This window comes from Pelophylax lessonae (assembly GCF_965119305.1).
Source record: "Pelophylax lessonae genome assembly, chromosome: 8".
In the NCBI taxonomy this organism is placed as follows: domain Eukaryota; kingdom Metazoa; phylum Chordata; class Amphibia; order Anura; family Ranidae; genus Pelophylax; species Pelophylax lessonae.
In genome coordinates this window covers 36,025,617-36,044,255 of record NC_138775.1, presented here as the reverse complement: position 1 = coordinate 36,044,255, position 18,639 = coordinate 36,025,617, and the positions used below count along the sequence as shown (strand labels likewise).

The following is an 18,639-nucleotide window of genomic DNA, read 5'->3' as shown; positions in this document are numbered from 1 at the left end:
GATCTCCTGAAAGCTGAATCTTTATATATTGATGGTATGTACTTCCACCTTGATGGTAACCACCAAGACCCTTCTTCTTCTGTGATACTGAGGAAGCACGTTGGTTTCCCCAGATCAATACATTGATTTTTTGCTTTGATAGGTCAAAACAGTAGATTCTGGCAATGAAGAGAACTATGCAAACAAGAAATTGCATTTACATTAGATACAGTAGGATTAGTGTTGAGATGAGTTTTTTTTTTGCCTTTTCTGCAGACGTTTGAATTTAACGGAAGGTAAGGAGATCCTTTCAGATCAAGCCTTCACTAGAAGGCACCCCATGGGGCCAAATTCTCATCTTCTCTCGCAACAGCCTATGATTCAGCAGCTCCTAATAGTTTGGACAAAACACAAACTCCCATCCCATTATTGAAATAAATATTCTGCGTTGAATATTTGTGTTCACACTTCATTTAATTTTCTTTGTATCCAGGTTCAATGTGGACTCCCGGAGCTGCAATATATCAAAGCACGTGAGTGTCACCGTTGGCAGTAATAACATTTGTTAGTAGGTCGTCCATCAATCATTCCATAATGTGCAGCTGATTCCCTCTGGCACCAATTCCTGCGTTCACCACGATGCATATTTCTGTGTGTATTTATATATGTTCTGTAGGTAGAGAGCTAATCACTTCTCTCTGTTCCTCTCTTGCTTCCGTGTTGTTGGAACTGCAGAAGGTAATTATTTATATAGATAAAAATATTGATCCTGCTATTAAACCACAAAAGAGATTATCTTAAAAGCAATGCATGACGGTTGCTGGTCAATTTTATTTTTTTATGTTTAGAAGTTGATTAAATTATGCTTTATACCATTTTTTTCATTTTTTTTTTGTATAAAATCTTAATGTTTCAAAGTTACTTAATACAGGGTGCAATTATGACTGTGCTAAAAAAAGAATGCTGGGCTTGCTTATAAGAAAGCACAGAACTGCTTGTTTGCTTGCTGACAGTCTTGCTAGACTGACTTATGAAAGACAGCCATAGGCAGTTGGGGCTGAAGGCATTATCTGACTGCCCTCGGACACCTAAAATTTTCTTGATTACAGTATAAAAGATGCTTTGACCAATATTGCCTGACCACCACTCAACCATCTACTGTACTATAAGTTAATTGACCACACATGACACTGGTTGGAGTTTAATGGCCATATCAGCCTTTTTTTTTTATAAAATATTAATAATATATTAACATTCAGTACAGAATTAAATGAGGGCCCAAGGTACTTGTGGGCATCTGTAAAAAATTTTTTCTTTATAAAATGCCAAAAAACAGCACTTGCAATAGTGTAAATGTCAAGAAATAAGGTGAATGTCGGAAACATCAATTATTTAAATAATTTAGAGTGCAATTGTGCTACACCAAATATTAACAACAAATGCTATCAATTAATGGAATAATTAAAGTGCAATAGTGCCAAAACTAAATGACAATAATTTTGTGCATAAAGTACAATAGTGCTAAATGCAAAATATGGACAGTCAAAATAACTGGTGCTAAAGTGCAGAAAGTAGTATAAACAATGTCCAAAATTGGGTAAACAGTCCACTCAAAGTGCAACTTCAATAAGGTGCTGAAGTCAAAAAGAAGGTGCTTGAGGTGCTCCACGCAGTGGAAAAGTGCTTCAAAAACCCTCTTGGGGATCCACTCACCAGAACTAAATGGTTAATGGGCCTTGAACATGAGAAAACCAGTGGTCCTCCAGCATAGTATGACCCCTTCTGGGGTTACCCAAAAGATGGATGAGCCTCTGAAGTAAATGGATCAGAAAACCTCCAGCCTCCAATATTGTGAAACCATCGATATTCACTCAAAAAGGAAGGAATGGACCAAAAATAGTGAAGCCCGCAAAGTATTTTATTATTAAATGCAAGATTAAAAATACTCACACATGATAAAGGGTAAAAGCGTATGAAAACCACATTGAAACAAATGATCACGGTCTCCTTCCGGGAACGCAGCCGGCGCGCGTTCCACGAGATGCAGGAAGTGACGTCGTGTGGTTGCCGTCTACCGTAAGTGCGTTGACGCGTTTCGCCCGCCTACAAAGGGGCGTTATCAAAGACATCTACTTCAAGTACAGCCACAGAAACGCCAATTCGGAGACAAACCAATAATGGCAGATACCCCCGCCAGAATAACAGGAGCTGTACACAAGATGGGTTCGTAAAAATGTACCCTTTTGCCCATAATAAAAACACATTCAAGGACCTTGTACCCATGACATAAATGCATGATTACCATATCTTTCCAACGTACAAAAAAACAACCAAAAACAATAAGGGCTCCTGTACACTACAGCTTCTAAACTTGAGTTTAGGAGCTTTTGGCTTTTTTTGCCAAAGCTCCTAAACATAACTCCATAAAAGTCAACGTGTCCATGAGTTTAGAAGCTGCTGCAGTTAGGGGAGGTTCAACCTCCCTCAACCTCCCTCTCCTGAACATGAAGTGAGCTGCCATCTAGATAAAGGTAAGCCTGTGGATGTGGTGTATCTGGACTTTGCAAAGGCATTTTACACAGTTCCCCACAAACGCTTACTGTACAAATTAAGGTGCATAAGTATGGACCATAGGGTCAGGACCTGGATAGAGAACTGGCTCCAGGGGAGAGTCCAGAGGGCGGTGATAAATGGGGAGTACTCGGATTGGTGTGGAAAGTGGGGTCCCCCAGGATTCTGTCCTGGGACCGATTCTGTTTAATTTATTCATAAATGATCTAGAGGAGGGGATATCTAGTACAATCTCGGAATTTGCAGATGATACTAAACGAAGCATGCCAATATCTTCTATGCAGGATGTGGAAACCTTACAAGCGGACCTGAACAAAATAATGGGATGGGCAACTACATGGCAGATGAGGTTTAATGTAATGCACTTGGGTGTCAGAAACACGAAAGCAAGCTACTCACTAGGGGAGGAACCTCTGGGTGAACCTAAGATGGAAAAGGACCTGGGGGTATTAGTGGACAACAAGCTTGGCAGTGGCATGCAATGCCAAGCCGCTACAAGCAAAGCCAACAGAATACTGGGATGTATAAAAAAGGGGATTCACTCCAGAAATAAAGAGATTATTCTCCCACTCTACAAGACTCTGGTCCGGCCACATCTGGAGTATGCTGTCCAGTTCTGGTCACCGGTCCTCAGAAAGGATGTGCTGGAACTGGAGAGAGTCCAGAGAAGGGCAACAAAAATAATTAGGGGAATGGAGGACATCAGCTATGAGGAAAGACTACAAGCATTGAACCTATTCTCTCTGGAGAAGAGACGATTGAGGGGGGATATGATATCAATGTACAAATTCTGTACGGATGATGAACTTTGCATAGGGAACAAACTATTCAGAGAAAGGGAATGTAATAAGACACGTGGTCACTCACTAAAACTAGAGGTAAAACGGTTTAACCTTAAAATACGTGAAGGGTTCTTTACTGTCAGAGCAGTAAGGATGTGGAATTCTCTTCCACAAGCAGTGGTATCAGCAGGGAGCATCGATAGTTTCAAAAAACGATTAGATGGGCACCTTAAAGACCACAACATACAGGGGTATACAATGTACGGTTAACAGCAAACACACACACATCATAGGTTGAACTGGATGGACTGATGTCTTTTTTCAACCTCACAAACTATGTAACTATGTAACATTTTGACCGCTGGCCGCAAAACAATTTTGCTGCGTTTTACATTTTCCCATGGCCGATGGTTAACCTAGTCTTTGTGTAAAAGAGCCCTAAGGGAGGGAGGGTAGGAACTTAGTTGTTTGGACCAGGCTAGACACCTGACATCTTCTGCCACTTCTCTAAAGAGTCAAAAGAGACACTGGATTCCAGAACAACATGCTCAGGTGCTGGGAACTTTTAGACTTGCAAGTGTAGTGTGATGAAAGAAAATGTCAAGCAAGCTTAATAGCCCTGGCGAGGCAGATGCCACACAGCAAGACTTCCCTGGATTGGCACTCAACAATAGCTCAAACCGTAGAAATGCAGAAAGGAGCACCATATCAATATTGGATAAAAGAGTCCAAGATAATTTGAATTGTTGGTAACAAAGTCAAAATAAAACATTCAATGAGTTTTGGGGCAACCAAAACACGTTAAATTCTTCTGTTTTAAAATGTCTTTTTAACCAATTACTATTATTTTGGACACTTTTATCCGATTTTGATTTGGCGCTTCTAAATGTATTTTTATCTTTCTATGGTAAGTGACACTGCAAACAGCTCCACCACCAACATATGAAGAGGATAGAACAGGTTTTCTGATCTGCTAATGCCTCATAGATATTATATCAGCCAAATTGTAAGAATGCCATCTAAATTATGGATCTCCTAAAATGGTCCCAACTTAGGAAGGAAGAGCCAGTCCTTATTCAGTCTTTTTCTGACCTGCTCTGCTTTTCAGATCTGCATTGTTCTGCTTTGAATTTGCCACCTGCTGGCTGCAAATGTTAAATATGAGATATGTAGAGTTCTATTATTAGCTAACAAAACAAATACAGCTCTCCTGCCTGCACCCAATTTCATGTAACCTGTCCTCCTCCACCCCGTATGTATACCTACCTGAACCTCACAGTTGCATCTTGACAAAATCTTGTCATCCTGCTGCTGAAATATTCTTGCCACTGACTTCATACACTATATTACCAAAAGTATTGGGACGCCTGCCTTTAAACACACATGAACTTTAATGGCATCCCTGTCTTAGTCTGTAGGGTTCAATATTGAGTTGGCCCACCCTTTGCAGCTATAACAGCTTCAACTCTTCTGGGAAGGCTGTCTACAAGGTTTAGGAGTGTGTCTATGGGAATGTTTGACCATTCTTCCAGAAGCGCATCTGTGAGGTCAGGCACTGATGTTGGAGAGAAGGCCTGGCTCCTAGTCTCTGCTCTAATTCATCCCAAAGGTGTTCTATCAGGTTGAGGTCAGGACTCTGTGCAGGCCAGTCAAGTTCCTCCACCCCAAACTCGCTCATCCATGTCTTTATGGAACTTGCTTTGTGCACTGGGTCCAAATCATTTGGTGGAGGGGGGATTATGGTGTGGGGTTGTTTTTCAGGGGTTGGGCTTGGCCCCTTAGTTTCAGCGAAGGCATTTTTTAACCAAGACATTTTGGACAATTTCATGCTCCCAACTCCAACTTTGTGGGAACAGTTTGGGGACGGCCCCTTCCTGTTCCAACATGACTGCACACCAGTGCACAAAGCAAGGTCCATAAAGATATGGATTAGTGAGTTTGGGGTGGAGGAACTTGACTGGCCTGATAGAACACCTTTGGGATGAATTAGAGCAGAGACTGCGAGCCAAGACTTCTCTCCAACATCAGTGCCTGACCTCACAAATGCTCTTCTGGAAGAATGGTCAAACATTGCCATAGACACACTCCTAAACCTTGTGAACAGCCTTCCCAGAAGAGTTGAAGCTGTTATAGCTGCAAAGGGTGGGCCAACTCAATATTGAACCCTACAGACTAAGACCGGGATGCCATTAAAAATCATGTGCGTGCAAAGGCAGGCGTCCCAATACTTTTGCTCATACAGTGAATGTAGTCTGTGGCAAGAATATTTCAGCAGCAGGATGACAAGATTATGTCAAGCTACAACTGTGTGGTTCAGGTAGGTATGCATATGGGGTGGAGGAGGACAGGTTACATCAAATTGGGTGCAGGCACGAGAGCTGTATTTGTTTTATTAGCTAAATATAAAACTCTACATATCTCATATTTAAAACTTAAGACTGGGATGCCATTAAAGTAATTTGGGTGTAAAGGTAGGCGTCCCAATACTTTTGGTAATATAGTGTATGTGCAATGGATCCCTATACACACTTATAAGGCCATCTCTTGATCTTCTCTAGTATTAAACCAGATTGTCACTTACTGTTGCTCCCTGAAGAATTCTGCCACTAGTACTGAATTTAGATCAATGGAGCAGGCTCTAGCAGTGGGATCCCACACCCAACACATCCATTGACCTATCTGTCTCCAACACACACATCTCACTTCTTATTGTCCATGCCAACAGTGAGATGACCCCTTCAGTTCACAGTGCCCACAAGGAAGAGCTCACACTGTGACAATTTTCCAGCATACAGTGCCTTGAAAAAGTATTCATACCCCTTGAGATTTTCCACATTTTGTCATGTTACAACAATGTAAATGTATTTTATTGGGATTTTATGTCATAGACAAACACAAAGTGGCACATATTTGTGAAGTGGAAGGAAAATGATAAATGGTTTTCAAAATGTTTTACAAATAAATATCTGAAAAGTGTGGCGTGCATTTGTTTTCAGCCCCCTTTACTCTGATACCCCTAACTAAAATCTAGTGGAACCAATTGCCTTCAGAAGTCACCTAATTAATAAATAGAGACTACCTGTGTGTAATTTCATCTCAGTATAAATACAGCTGTTCTGTGAAGCCCCCAGAGGTTTGTTAGAGAACCCTAGTGAACAAACAGCATCATAAAGGCCAAGGAACACACCAGACAGGTCAGGGATAAAGTTGTGGAGAAGTTTAAAGCAGTATTTGGTTATGAAAAAATGTCCCAAGCTTTGAGCATCCCAGGGAGCACTGTTCAATCCATCATCCGAAAATGGAAAGAGTATGGCACAACTGCAAACCTACCAAGACATGGCCGTCCACCTAAACTGACAGACCGGGCAAGGAGAGCATTAATCAGAGAAGCAGCAAAAAGGCCCATGGTAACTCTGGAGGAGCTCAGAGATCCACAGCTCAGGTGGGAGAATCTGTCCACAGGACAACTATTAGTGGTGAACTCCACAAATCTGGCCTTTATGGAAGAGTGGCAAGAAGAAAGCCATTGTTAAAAGAAATAGAACAATAACTGTGGCGCTAAACCCTAATAAAATGTCCCAAGTGAATGAGCAAAAAGCAGTCCTTATGGTATAACTCCGAGTCGGAGAACCGCCACCAAAAGCACTCCAATCTCACCACTGCTTACCAAATGAAGATGATCCCCATGACAGAGATCGCATGAGCCCAAAAAACATGTGTTGGAACAGGAACTCCCACTCACTGGTCCCGGACTGGCAAGCTCAACAAATGGTGTGATATGGAATGAAAAGAGCAGGGACACTCACATAGCGCAGACCGCTAAAAATGTTTATTCCCACATGTACAAAATTACACTTACAGTGTTAAAAAGATGATCTCGCATCTCAAAACAGTACAAATGGACCTCCTCTCGGTGTTCCTCGGCGTTCCTCGTTAGACAACCAGAAAGATGGCCGCCACGTCTCCTCCACGCCACAGCACGCGTCACCAAGAGCGCCACGCACATGGTCACTCTGCATTAATGGGGGCACGCACATGGTCACTCTGCATTAATGGGGGCACGCACACTGGTCGCTCTGCATTAATGGGGGCACGCACATGGTCACTCTGCATTAATAGGGGCACGCACATGGCCAATCTGCATTAATGGGGGCACGCACATGGTTACTCTGCATTAATGGGGGCACGCACACTGGTCGCTCTGCATTAATGGGGGCACACACACTGGTCGCTCTGCATTAATGGGGGCACGCACACTGGTCGCTCTGCATTAATGGGGGCACGCACACTGGTCGCTCTGCATTAATGGGGGCACGCACATTGTCGCTCTGCATTAATGGGGGCACGCACATGGTTACTCTGCATTAATGGGGGCACGCACACTGGTCGCTCTGCATTAATGGGGGCACGCACACTGGTCGCTCTGCATTAATGGGGGCACGCACATTGTCGCTCTGCATTAATGGGGGCGCGCACATGGTCGCTCTGCATTAATGGGGGCACGCACATGGTCGCTCTGCATTAATGGGGGCACGCACATGGTCGCTCTGCATTAATGGGGGCACGCACACTGGTCGCTCTGCATTAATGGGGGCACGCACATGGTCGCTCTGCATTAATGGGGCACGCACATAGTCGCTCTGCATTAATGGGGGCACGCACACTGGTCGCTCTGCATTAATGGGGGCACGCACATGGTCGCTCTGCATTAATGGGGGCACGCACACTGGTCGCTCTGCATTAATAGGGGCACGCACATGGTCACTCTGCATTAATGGGGGCACGCACACTGGTCGCTCTGCATTAATGGGGGCACGCACATGGTCACTCTGCATTAATAGGGGCACGCACATGGCCAATCTGCATTAATGGGGGCACGCATATGGTTGCTCTGCATTAATGGGGGCACGCACACTGGTCGCTCTGCATTAATGGGGGCACGCACACTGGTCGCTCTGCATTAATGGGGGCACGCACACTGGTCGCTCTACATTAATGGGGGCACGCACACTGGTCGCTCTGCATTAATGGGGGCACGCACATTGTCGCTCTGCATTAATGGTGGCGCGCACATGGTCGCTCTGCATTAATGGGGGCACGCACATGGTCGCTCTGCATTAATGGGGGCACGCACACTGGTCGCTCTGCATTAATGGGGGCACGCACATGGTCGCTCTGCATTAATGGGGGCACGCACATAGTCGCTCTGCATTAATGGGGGCACGCACACTGGTCGCTCTGCATTAATGGGGGCACGCACATGGTCACTCTGCATTAATGGGGGCACGCACACTGGTCGCTCTGCATTAATGGGGGCATGCACATGGTCGCTCTGCATTAATGGGGCACACACACTGGTCGCTCTGCATTAATGGGGGCACGCACATGTTCGCTCTGCATTAATGGGGGCACGCACATGGTCACTCTGCATTAATGGGGGTACGCACACTGGTCGCTCTGCATTAATGGGGGCACGCACATGGTCGCTCTGCATTAATGGGGGCACGCACACTGGTCGCTCTGCATTAATGGGGGCACGCACATGGTCGCTCTGCATTAATGGGGACACGTACACTGGTCGCTCTGCATTAATGGGGGCACGCACATGGTCGCTCTGCATTAATGGGGACACGCACGCTGGTCACTCTGCATTGGATGGGGGAATGCACATGGTCGCTCTGCATTAATGGGGGCACGCACGCTGGTCACTCTGCATTGGATGGGGGCAAGTTTTGGGGAATGCCTTTTTTTGTTGTTGGCGTTCTGTATTTGGAATTTGACGGTCACTTTTCCGGACCTCGGACTGAATGGAAAATTTGTAGTGGACCTTTCAAGTTTACATTTGAGTACCCCTGGTCTATCACAAAAATTCCAATAAAATACATTTACATTTTTGGTTGTAACATGACAAAATGAGGAAAATTTCATGAATACTTTTTCAAGGCACTGTATGTGTCCTAGGCTGGGGCTAAACGTGCATTTAAAGCCCATCTATCGCTTCCTACCTCCAGATCGTCCACACCTATTCCTGAACTTTATTTTCTCCTAAGTATTTACCCTGATGCCATCTGTCTTGTGGCCAATCAAGCGATGTAACAGGTTGTTTCTCCCCTTACCCACCATCGGGTAGTCCTAGGCTATTTCCACTACAACTCAAATACAATTTGTTCTGTGCACTAGCCTGCACAGTTTTGCTTGTATAAAAGAATCCTGAAATGAACATAAATGAATTTTACATAAGTTAATATGATGACTTTTATCCTGAACACAATTCTGATTTAGAGCTGTAGATTTGATTAATGCATTCAGAAGGTAGCTCGATGGTAGAGACACCTTGGGAGCTTCAAAGGATATTCCATGTTCTCAGCATGGCAGCAGTGGTGGGTGGGTGAGCTTGGCATGCAGCTCTGAAGATGCTGAGAAGAGAGGACTATTCCACAATAATTCCTGATTATATATAGCCCCTCTGAGAAGGTCCACATCCTGACTGCATTGTAGCAAAAGGACCATTAGCTGGCTTTTATGCCAAATGCAATAAAGCTACAGCCTGGCCTTATAAGCAGGAAAGATTCAATAAGCCATACAAGAGCTTGGCTAAAGGGTTCAGAAAGGTTTGCTTGTAATGTTCTGGTTAATTGCTATATTATTATTAATCTTTGCTTTCATATTATATGAAATGCTAAATGTATATTGTAGTTTTTAGTTATTGTACCCTCTGGTAAATGTGCAATTAAGTTATCTAATCTGTTAGTGTGATAAAAAAAAAAAAAAAAAAAATCGACATGTTTCTAGTAATGTGTTAAAGGGAAATTATAATGTTTTTGGTCATTTTTTTAAATTATTTTTTAACCACTTGCTTACTGGTGCACTTATACCCCCTTCCTGCCCAGGCCAATTTTCAGCTTTCCCCGCTGTTGCAGCTTGAATGACAATTGCGCGGTCATACAACACTGTACCCAAACTAAATTTTTATCATTTTTTTTCACACAAATAGAACTTTCTTTTGGTGGTATTTAGTCACCTCTGGGTTTTTTATTTTTTGCTAAACAAACATAAAAAATATAGAAAATTTTGATATGTTCATAGTTTGTTGTAAAATTGAGCAAACAGGTAATTTTTCTCCTTCATTGATGTGCGCTAATGAGGCTGCACTTATGGGCACTGATAGGCTGCTCGGATAGGCACTGATAAGGCAGCACTTATGGGCACTGATAGGTGGCACTGATGGGCACTGATGAGGCGGCACCGGGGGGCACTGATGAGGCTTCGCTGATAGGTGGCACTGATAGACAGCACTGAAGAGCACTAATAGGCGGCACTAAAGGGCACAGATAGGCACTGGCAGGTGGCACTGATAGATGGCATTGACGGGCACTGATAGGCACTGGTTGGGGGTACTAATGATGAGGCACTGATGGGCACTGATTGTCAGCATTGATGGGCACTGATAGGTGGCACTAGTAGGCCATGATAGGTGGCACTGGTGGGCATTGGTAGGTGGCACTGGTGGGAACTGGTTAGCAGTACTGATGGGCACTGGTTAGCAGCACTGGTGGGCACTAGTTAGGAGCACTGGTGGGCACTGGTTAGCAGCACTGGTGGTCATTGTGTAGGACCAATGTTCCTTTTACAGAAGCCAGTAATCAGATTATTTTTTTCTCCTCACGCTAATAGACAGTCTGTTAGCTTGGAGAAGGGAATGTGGAGGAGCAGGGGAGTGCCTTCCATACTTGGTTATGGGGCTGTGTGTTTCTATTGGTGCATACAGTGTAAGAAGACAGAACTTTAGTCCCTGCATGCAAGGGTGACTCCATAAGATGCTGAAAGATAAAGGAGCCATGCTAAAAAGGAAACCTGGGTCAGCAGTCATGGCACCGGCTTAAAGAAGAATTTAGGCAAGGTTTAAAGAAGAAAAAAGCTGCATACTCAGTAAGTGAGGGTTTAATATCACTTTAAGTTTATAATTTGTTATAGGTTTTTTTTTTTTAATTACTACTGTGATACAGTCCTTGTGTGGCACTACCTAAATTAGGTTGCTAACAGTTGAGGTAAATTTTGTTTTGCCTACCCTGTTACCAGTGAAGCGAAGTTTGATTGCAGGCTCAACTGCTTTCCCCTGATTTCTGGTAAGTTCCAGAATTTTATGGGTGAAAGAGGCAGACCCTCACTTGTATATTCTTACAGCCTCAGCCAATCCCTGGTAGGGATAATGACCAGTAGGGGGTTGAGGTGTGTATAAATAGACTGGGGCCTGCTACAGCAGGGTCCTCGTCCCTGTGGGAGACAGCTGAAGTTTAGAAGAGGTCATCTGGGTTCCAGCTCAAGAAGAGCCAGGGACTAATGTCCAAAGTTCCTTGGAGTAGTTTGCAGGAAGTCCACAGAGGATCTGACCTGGAGGCACACAGTGCACAAGCTGTCTGGTACTGCAGGAAAGCATTCAAGTACCCAGGGCACAGTAAGTACAATCCTGAAAAGATCCCAGAGAATGTCCTTGCTAATGTGTGGGAAACTGCTTCAGATTTTCTGGTTCAGGTGTTACTCTTGCACTGGAGTCCCTTGAGCTGTAGTTCACTTATCACTGGTATCAAGAGGGGTTGAAACCTGAAGACACAGTACAGTCAGAGAGTGTTACCTTTTTGCACTAAATATGGAGAATTCCAAGACTCAACCCCGCACCCTTCCCAAGTTTATCAAGCAATAAACCCAAAAATACATTTCCTGCCTGGTTCTTGTGTAGAGAGACTGAGAAGCTACCACATGCCTGGCTGCCTGTACCCACTGGGGAATGGAGCTTGAGACAAATAATGAGACCCGTCAGGTGTCTGTGCGCTACACTTGTATTACAAAGAAACTTTTTTTCTCAGCATGCCTTCATGAAAGGATACCCAGAGCACTATTGTTAAATACAGAGAGAGCACAACAACACCTGCTTGCCTTCAGACTCCCTTTCTCAAATTTGAACTTCAGGCAATCCAGCTGTATAGAGCAGAATGGGGGGAAGGCACTGCTGTGACCCACTCATTTGTGTTTGCAAATTTCAGCTTAAGCTATTGGACACTGTGAACAACAGACATTTTCAACAAAGGATAAACAATTTATTGACATTACAGCGATCGAATTGGGTAACCAAGTTACCCTTGTGGCTACAAATGCCAGAGAATGTTCCTGAAATCCCGACACTCATTATAGCTGAGAAAGCCATTTGGATTAGTAGTGGAATGTCTTCAACATTTCAGGAACAAGTGCAGTTGAATGTGACTATTTCTAGCCATACCATGACCTGGAAAAATAGGAACCTTCTTAGAGACGTGATTTATGAAACATCTCTTTCCAAACTAGTAAAGGGAAAACAAGTTTGAAAATTGGTTTTCTGACCACAGAAAAGAAAACGTGTGGAAATTCATCAAATTTTTCAAAAATTGAAGACAGACTTCCGAATGAATCTGGGGATTTTTTTTTTTTACAAACCTAAAAGGGGAAGTTAAATTAAAAAATAAGATAAAGATCCATGGAAGCCTGTAATATTGACAGACTGCATATCTTACATTTATCACTGCAAATGCACACAGGTGAAATTACGCTCCACTTTCTAAATAGAATAATAAAGAAAAAGAAAATATCAAGATTTGCATAAACAACGTGCGTACAAACGCATTTTGTTAACAAGCTGCTCTCCCAGGGGTGTTTAATCCTAATTTGAAAATAAGAAATCAAGGCTATTTATCAAAATCAGCAGGGTAAACTCCCACCAGCCCGTACCCTCGCAGCACTTCCAATCCGCAGCCTTCTGATTCCAGAAACAAAATGTTTTCATGCTAGGAAGCCACGAAGCTACTCAGTGATTCAGAGCAAATCAAGATCTTTGAGACATCACAGCCTGCGCAAATTTATTTGCATTAGCTATAATTTTAGGTTTTCTATTTGTGGCCTGTCTGTAGCAGCGGAGATTATTCATGTTAAAGCTAATTGTTCTTAGCTGACTGCCTGGCTATTTAAATATGGGAATTTTCCTCTGCTTGTTTACATGAAAAAAAAAGGCTTGCCAAGTATGTGACAGCTGAGCTGCTTATTTAAAGCCTAATTATGTGTTGGTATAGTGCGTACATGTATTATATATGTATTATATATGATATCTACAGTATATACTAGAAAAAAAATAGGCAAGGTCATGCATCTATTCAAACAATCTTGAATAATTGTTTTAGCAAGCTGTATCTATAGGAGAGCAGTGAAGAAGGTATGACGATGGGTAGTATGAGCAGCCAAGGAGTGTGAAGGGTATAATGGTGGGCAGTATGTGCAGGGAAGAAGTGCAAAGGGTGTAGGCAGGTGTAGTCTGTTTTCTCCACTGCAGGTGGCACTCCATAGCAGCGGCATTGCAGGGGGAGAGGAAGTTGAGAGGAACATGGTTCCTCTATGGTTTCCTGAGTGGCTGGGGAAGCTATACAATTCAATGTAACCTCATGTGATTCTAGCAGCCATTTTGGTTCAGGCAGAGTCAGGCAGAGTCTATTTAAGGCCCTGGCACCCAGGCTTGGTGCGCTTTTTTTGTGTGTGGGTAGTGTAGGGACAGGTCATCCGTCTGACAAGGGCAATGATTAACAACAGGGAGGGGTTCCAGACGAGTAGGGAGTAAGGCTGTTCTGGTCGTTCTGATGCAAAAGAGAGATGGGAGTCTGCAGTTTTGTGTAGACTACACATGCACTCATCAGGATGCTTAGCCACTACCACGATAAAAGAGTCACTTATGGCGTTGGGGCAAGCCAAGTACTTCTCCACCCTTGACTTGGCGAGCAGCTACTGGCAAGTCCTAGTGAGGGATCAAGATGGTGAAAAGACTGCCTTTGTCACAGCCCCTGGGACTGTTTGAATTTAACAATATGCCCTTTGGCCTGAGCAATGCCGCTAGCACATTATAACGCCTACGGAAGAGATGCCTTCGAGGATTTCAACTTCAAGAGTGTGCTAGTTTACTTGGACGATATTAGTCTACCTTTGAGGAAAATCACGTCACACACCTGGACTGGATGTTCACTGGACTAGCACAATATGGATTAAAACTTAAACCCAGCAAATGCCGCCTAATAAGGCAGCGGATACAGTACTTGGGGCATATTGTGGATGCTGGAGGTGTTTCTCCAGACCCAGGTGTGGTCCAGGCAGTGCAGGAGTCCCCCCAAAGACCGTTACTGAACTACACTCCTTTCTGGAATTGGTGGGCTACTACCCAAGTTTTATCCTGAAGTTCGCCCAGAAAGCCACCCCATTTACCCAACTGCTGAGTGGTCATGCTCCCCAGAAGAAAGGCTGCCCTTCACCTTTGATTCAAGCCCACTGGCATCAACCACAACAGCAGGACTGTGAGACGCTTAAGCAAAAATTTACTTCGGCACCTCTATTGGTCTATGCGGATTACTCAAAGCCCTTTCAGATGTATACAGATGGGAATTTACAAGGCCTGGGAGCTATCCTGGCCCAGGTACAAGACAGTTGCCTATGCCAGCCGTAGCCTCTAACCTACTGAGAAAAACCTCCTTAATTACAGCTCTTTCAAATTGGAGGCGCTGGCCTTAGTGTCTTAGTGTGGGACATCACCATAAAATTTGCACAGTACCCGGGGCGGAAATAGAGGTATTCATGGATAACAACCCACTTGCCTACCTGGACACAGCCAAGCTAGGGCCATTGGAAAATAGGTCGGTCACCTGTCTGGTGCGATTCAAGAACAAGGTCCACTATAGACCTGAAAAGCTCAATGAACATGCCGATGCTTTGTCCTGCTATCAGCTAAAACGCACAGGGTAGGATGTGGATTCTTACCAAGAAGACATTGAGTTAGTGCCTGTTCTGCCCTCAATGGCCACCTCATGTTTGCTAAAGGAACAAGGAGTGGTTTAACAGGTGGAATCCACCGAAATCTACAGCCGAGCGAAATGGACGCTAATTCAACAGCAGTATCCAGACCTTATGCAGATGCAGCACTTCCTCTCTTGGCAGCATTAGCCTTCCACCTGCACATGCTAGAGACTGTGTAACACAGCTCGAGCGATTCTGAGGCAATGAGGCAATGTGATCCCCAGGCGCACATGCTCCAAGTCTGCTGAGTACTCCACACCATGAGTTGACACTTCAGGACTGACAGGACTTTGTCTTTGGTCAGGAGATACTTCTCCTTCCTGCGGTTGGTAGAATGGGTGCAGAAGGTCAAGAAAGTCTGCAGGAAGGGTGAGACTTGTACTTCACATAAGTGCACACCTGAAAAATGACCATCACCACCTCGGAAGCCCCTTAAACTGGTCACAAGAGACTTTTTAAAAATCTCCAGCTCACCCTCAGGTTACTGTTATGTCCTAGTTTTTGTCAATCACTTTACCAAGTTTGCGGTGGTAATCCCCCCTAGGATCAGACAACTCCAAGCTTGGCTAAATAGTTTTTGAAGCATGAGGTTCAACCCTACGGGTGTCCCACACAGATACTCTCAGACCAAGGCCCCAAGTTTGAGTCAGTGTTTATGTCCGAGCTGTATTGCCTCAGTGGCATCAGGAAGTCTCGCACTACCCCCTACCTCCCGCAGGTTAATGGAGCTTGTGAGTAGTTCATCCGCACTCTGCTTGGGGTGCCAAGGACTCTTGAATAAGGGGACCAAGACAGATGGCACCAACATGTGGGGGCTATGGTGTGGGCCTACAATATTACCTTGCACCGAGCTACTGATCAAACGCCTTTCTTTTTGATGTTCTATGGCCGGCTACCTGTGAATCTCCTACTGGGCTCCCATGCAGATGTAACATCCCAAATGCCTAGCACCTGGGTGCAGGAGCACTGGGATAGGCTACAGAGTGCCAAACAGGTGGTTCTAGATGGACAGAAGGACTTGGCCAAGAACTTTGTCCTGAAGGAACTGTCGTTGTGACCTGGGGACCAGGTGTTGGTAAAATATACCAAAAACAAGCAGGGCAGTAAGCTGGAGCCAAGTGGGAACGTACCCCCTACTGGGTTGAACACCAACCCTTCCCTCCAACTTCAGTGTATGATGCAATCTCAGAAGGACCTAACCATGTCAAGAGAAGTCTCCATCGCATCCTGCTAAGGCTCTGTGTGCTTAGTGGCAACTGTTCCACCAAGCCAGCAGGAGATAGGGATATGATTGATCCTGTGGATGTCCCACCTGTGTAGGAAGTCCCTGTTGAATGGTACCTGCCTCCTCTCTTGTTCGAGCCTCCAGCCTCTCCTAATCTGGAAGCAGGAAGCCTCAGTACAGCGACTACGGATAGTCAAGTCACTCTTGCACCCAGATGCGTCCAAGGATTCAGACTTGGGCCCAGGTGACAGGGGTATAGAAGGCCCGATTGACCCACATCCGCTTCAGTCAGAAGAGGATTCCCTGCAACCTGACCGGCTGCTGGCTCAGCCTCTCAGTATACTGCTGAGAGGCTGAGCCAGTTGCTTCCGCCCCCTCCCCAGCCCAAAGCTCCAGTGAGTGCTGGAGGGGCAGAGCAAAGAGTGCAGACTGACAGTCACTGTTCTCTGCTCAGGATGGACTGTGAGATCGCTCAGTTGTTGGGCTTAGAGCCAGCGGGGGGCAGCTGCAGCATCACATTGATGCTGCAGCAGGGAGGCTGTAAGATGCTCTGATTATGTTGTTTGAACTTATACCTGTTGTGCTTCAATTATGTTCATTGCATTTCCTTGTTGCTTTTTACCATGTTTTGATGCACAGGACAGCATCTGTTAAAGAGGAGGGGGGGGAGTGTATGCAAGTGCAGACAATTTTTTCCACTGCAGATGGCGCTCAACCACAGTGGCATTGCAGGCGGAGAGGGAGTTTAGAGGAACATGGTTCCTGTAAAGCTTCCTGGGTCACTGGGGAAGCTTTTCAATTGGATGCTGCCGCCCCATGTGACTCTAGCAGTTAACTTGGTTAGGGTGAAGCCTATTTAGGGCCCTGGTTCCCAGACTTGGTGCGCATTTCCCATGTGGGTAGTGTAGGGACAGGTCACATGTCTGAGAGGGACAGTGATTAGCAACAGGGATAGGTTCCAGATGAGTGGAGAAAGGACAGGGAGATCTCTCCAGTTGGGCTTGGCCTGGCCAGGCCACATTCCGCACAAGTTCTGTGTTTCCTGCCCCTGCACCACACTGCACCTCCCCACAAGGGTAGAATGGAGGGCAGTATGTATAGGAGAGGAGGACAAAGCTCCCAACTGTCTCTGATTTCAAGGGACTGTCCCTCATTTGGAACAAAGTCCCACGGTCCCTTCTTTCTCCTCATTTGCTCTTAATTTTGGTCTGATCTATATAGTTGTATATAAAATGCACTACTTATATATCAAAAAGTGTTTCCCAATGCTAAACCTTTCATCCAATTTCTAAATTGCTTAATTTGCAAATTCCAAAAGAAATAGTAGTTATAAAAGGGGTGTGGTAGGGGGTGTGTCTTATGCCTACATACTTTTGCTAATTGGTGTCGCTCATTCTCATCTCAGAAAGTTGAGAGGTATGGTGGAGGGTATGACAATGTGTGACAATGGGCAGTATGTTAAGGAGAAGATTGCAGAGGATATGATGGTGAAGACTATTTTCATGAAAGAAGTGAAGAAGGTATGATAGTGGGCAGTATGAGCAGGAGTGGAATGTGAATGGTTTTACAAAGGGCAGCATGTGCAGACCGGAGTACAGATGGTATGAAGTCTGGCAGTATGTGCATAGGGTATAACGGTGGGCAGTATGTGCTGGAAGGGAGTGCAGAGGGTATGACGGTGGGCAGTATGTGCAGGAAAGGAGTGCAGAGGGTATAACGGTGGGCAGTATGTGCAGGAAAGAAAGGCAGAGGGTATGACGGTGGGCAGTATGTGCAGGAGGGGAGTGCAGAGGGTATGACTGTGAGTTGTATGTGCAGGAAAGGAGTGCAGAGGGTATGACGGTGGGCAGTATGTGCTGGAAAGGAGTGCAGAGGGTATAACGGTGGGCAGTATGTGCAGGAAAGAAAGGCAGAGGGTATGACGGTGGGCAGTATGTGCAGGAGGGGAGTGCAGAGGGTATGACGGTGAGCAGTATGTGCAGGAAAGGAGTGCAGAGGGTATGACGGTGGGCAGTATGTGCTGGAAAGGAGTGCATTGGGTATAATGGTGTGCAATGGAGAATTGTAAAAGGTATGATGGCAGGAAGTATGTGTAGGAGAGGGAATAATGTAAAATAATATGTGCAGAAGAGGAGTGCGGAGTGTATGACAGTGAGCAGTATCTGCAGGAGCGAAGTGCATAAGGTATTATGAAGGAGAGTATCAACAAGAGGAAAGCTGAAGGTA

The 18,639-nt window shown here is 45.0% G+C and overlaps 1 protein-coding gene across 1 annotated transcript in view; it reads left to right on the top strand.

Annotated features, from left to right (window-relative positions):
* CPNE9 (copine family member 9) overlaps nucleotides 1-18,639 on the top strand; it is a 525,181-nt gene that overhangs the window by 224,476 nt on the left and 282,066 nt on the right. The window contains exon 6 of the mRNA XM_082265785.1: nucleotides 473-512. Within this exon, the coding sequence (XP_082121911.1) occupies nucleotides 473-512 (40 nt within the window). The remainder of the gene's footprint in view (nucleotides 1-472; nucleotides 513-18,639) is intronic.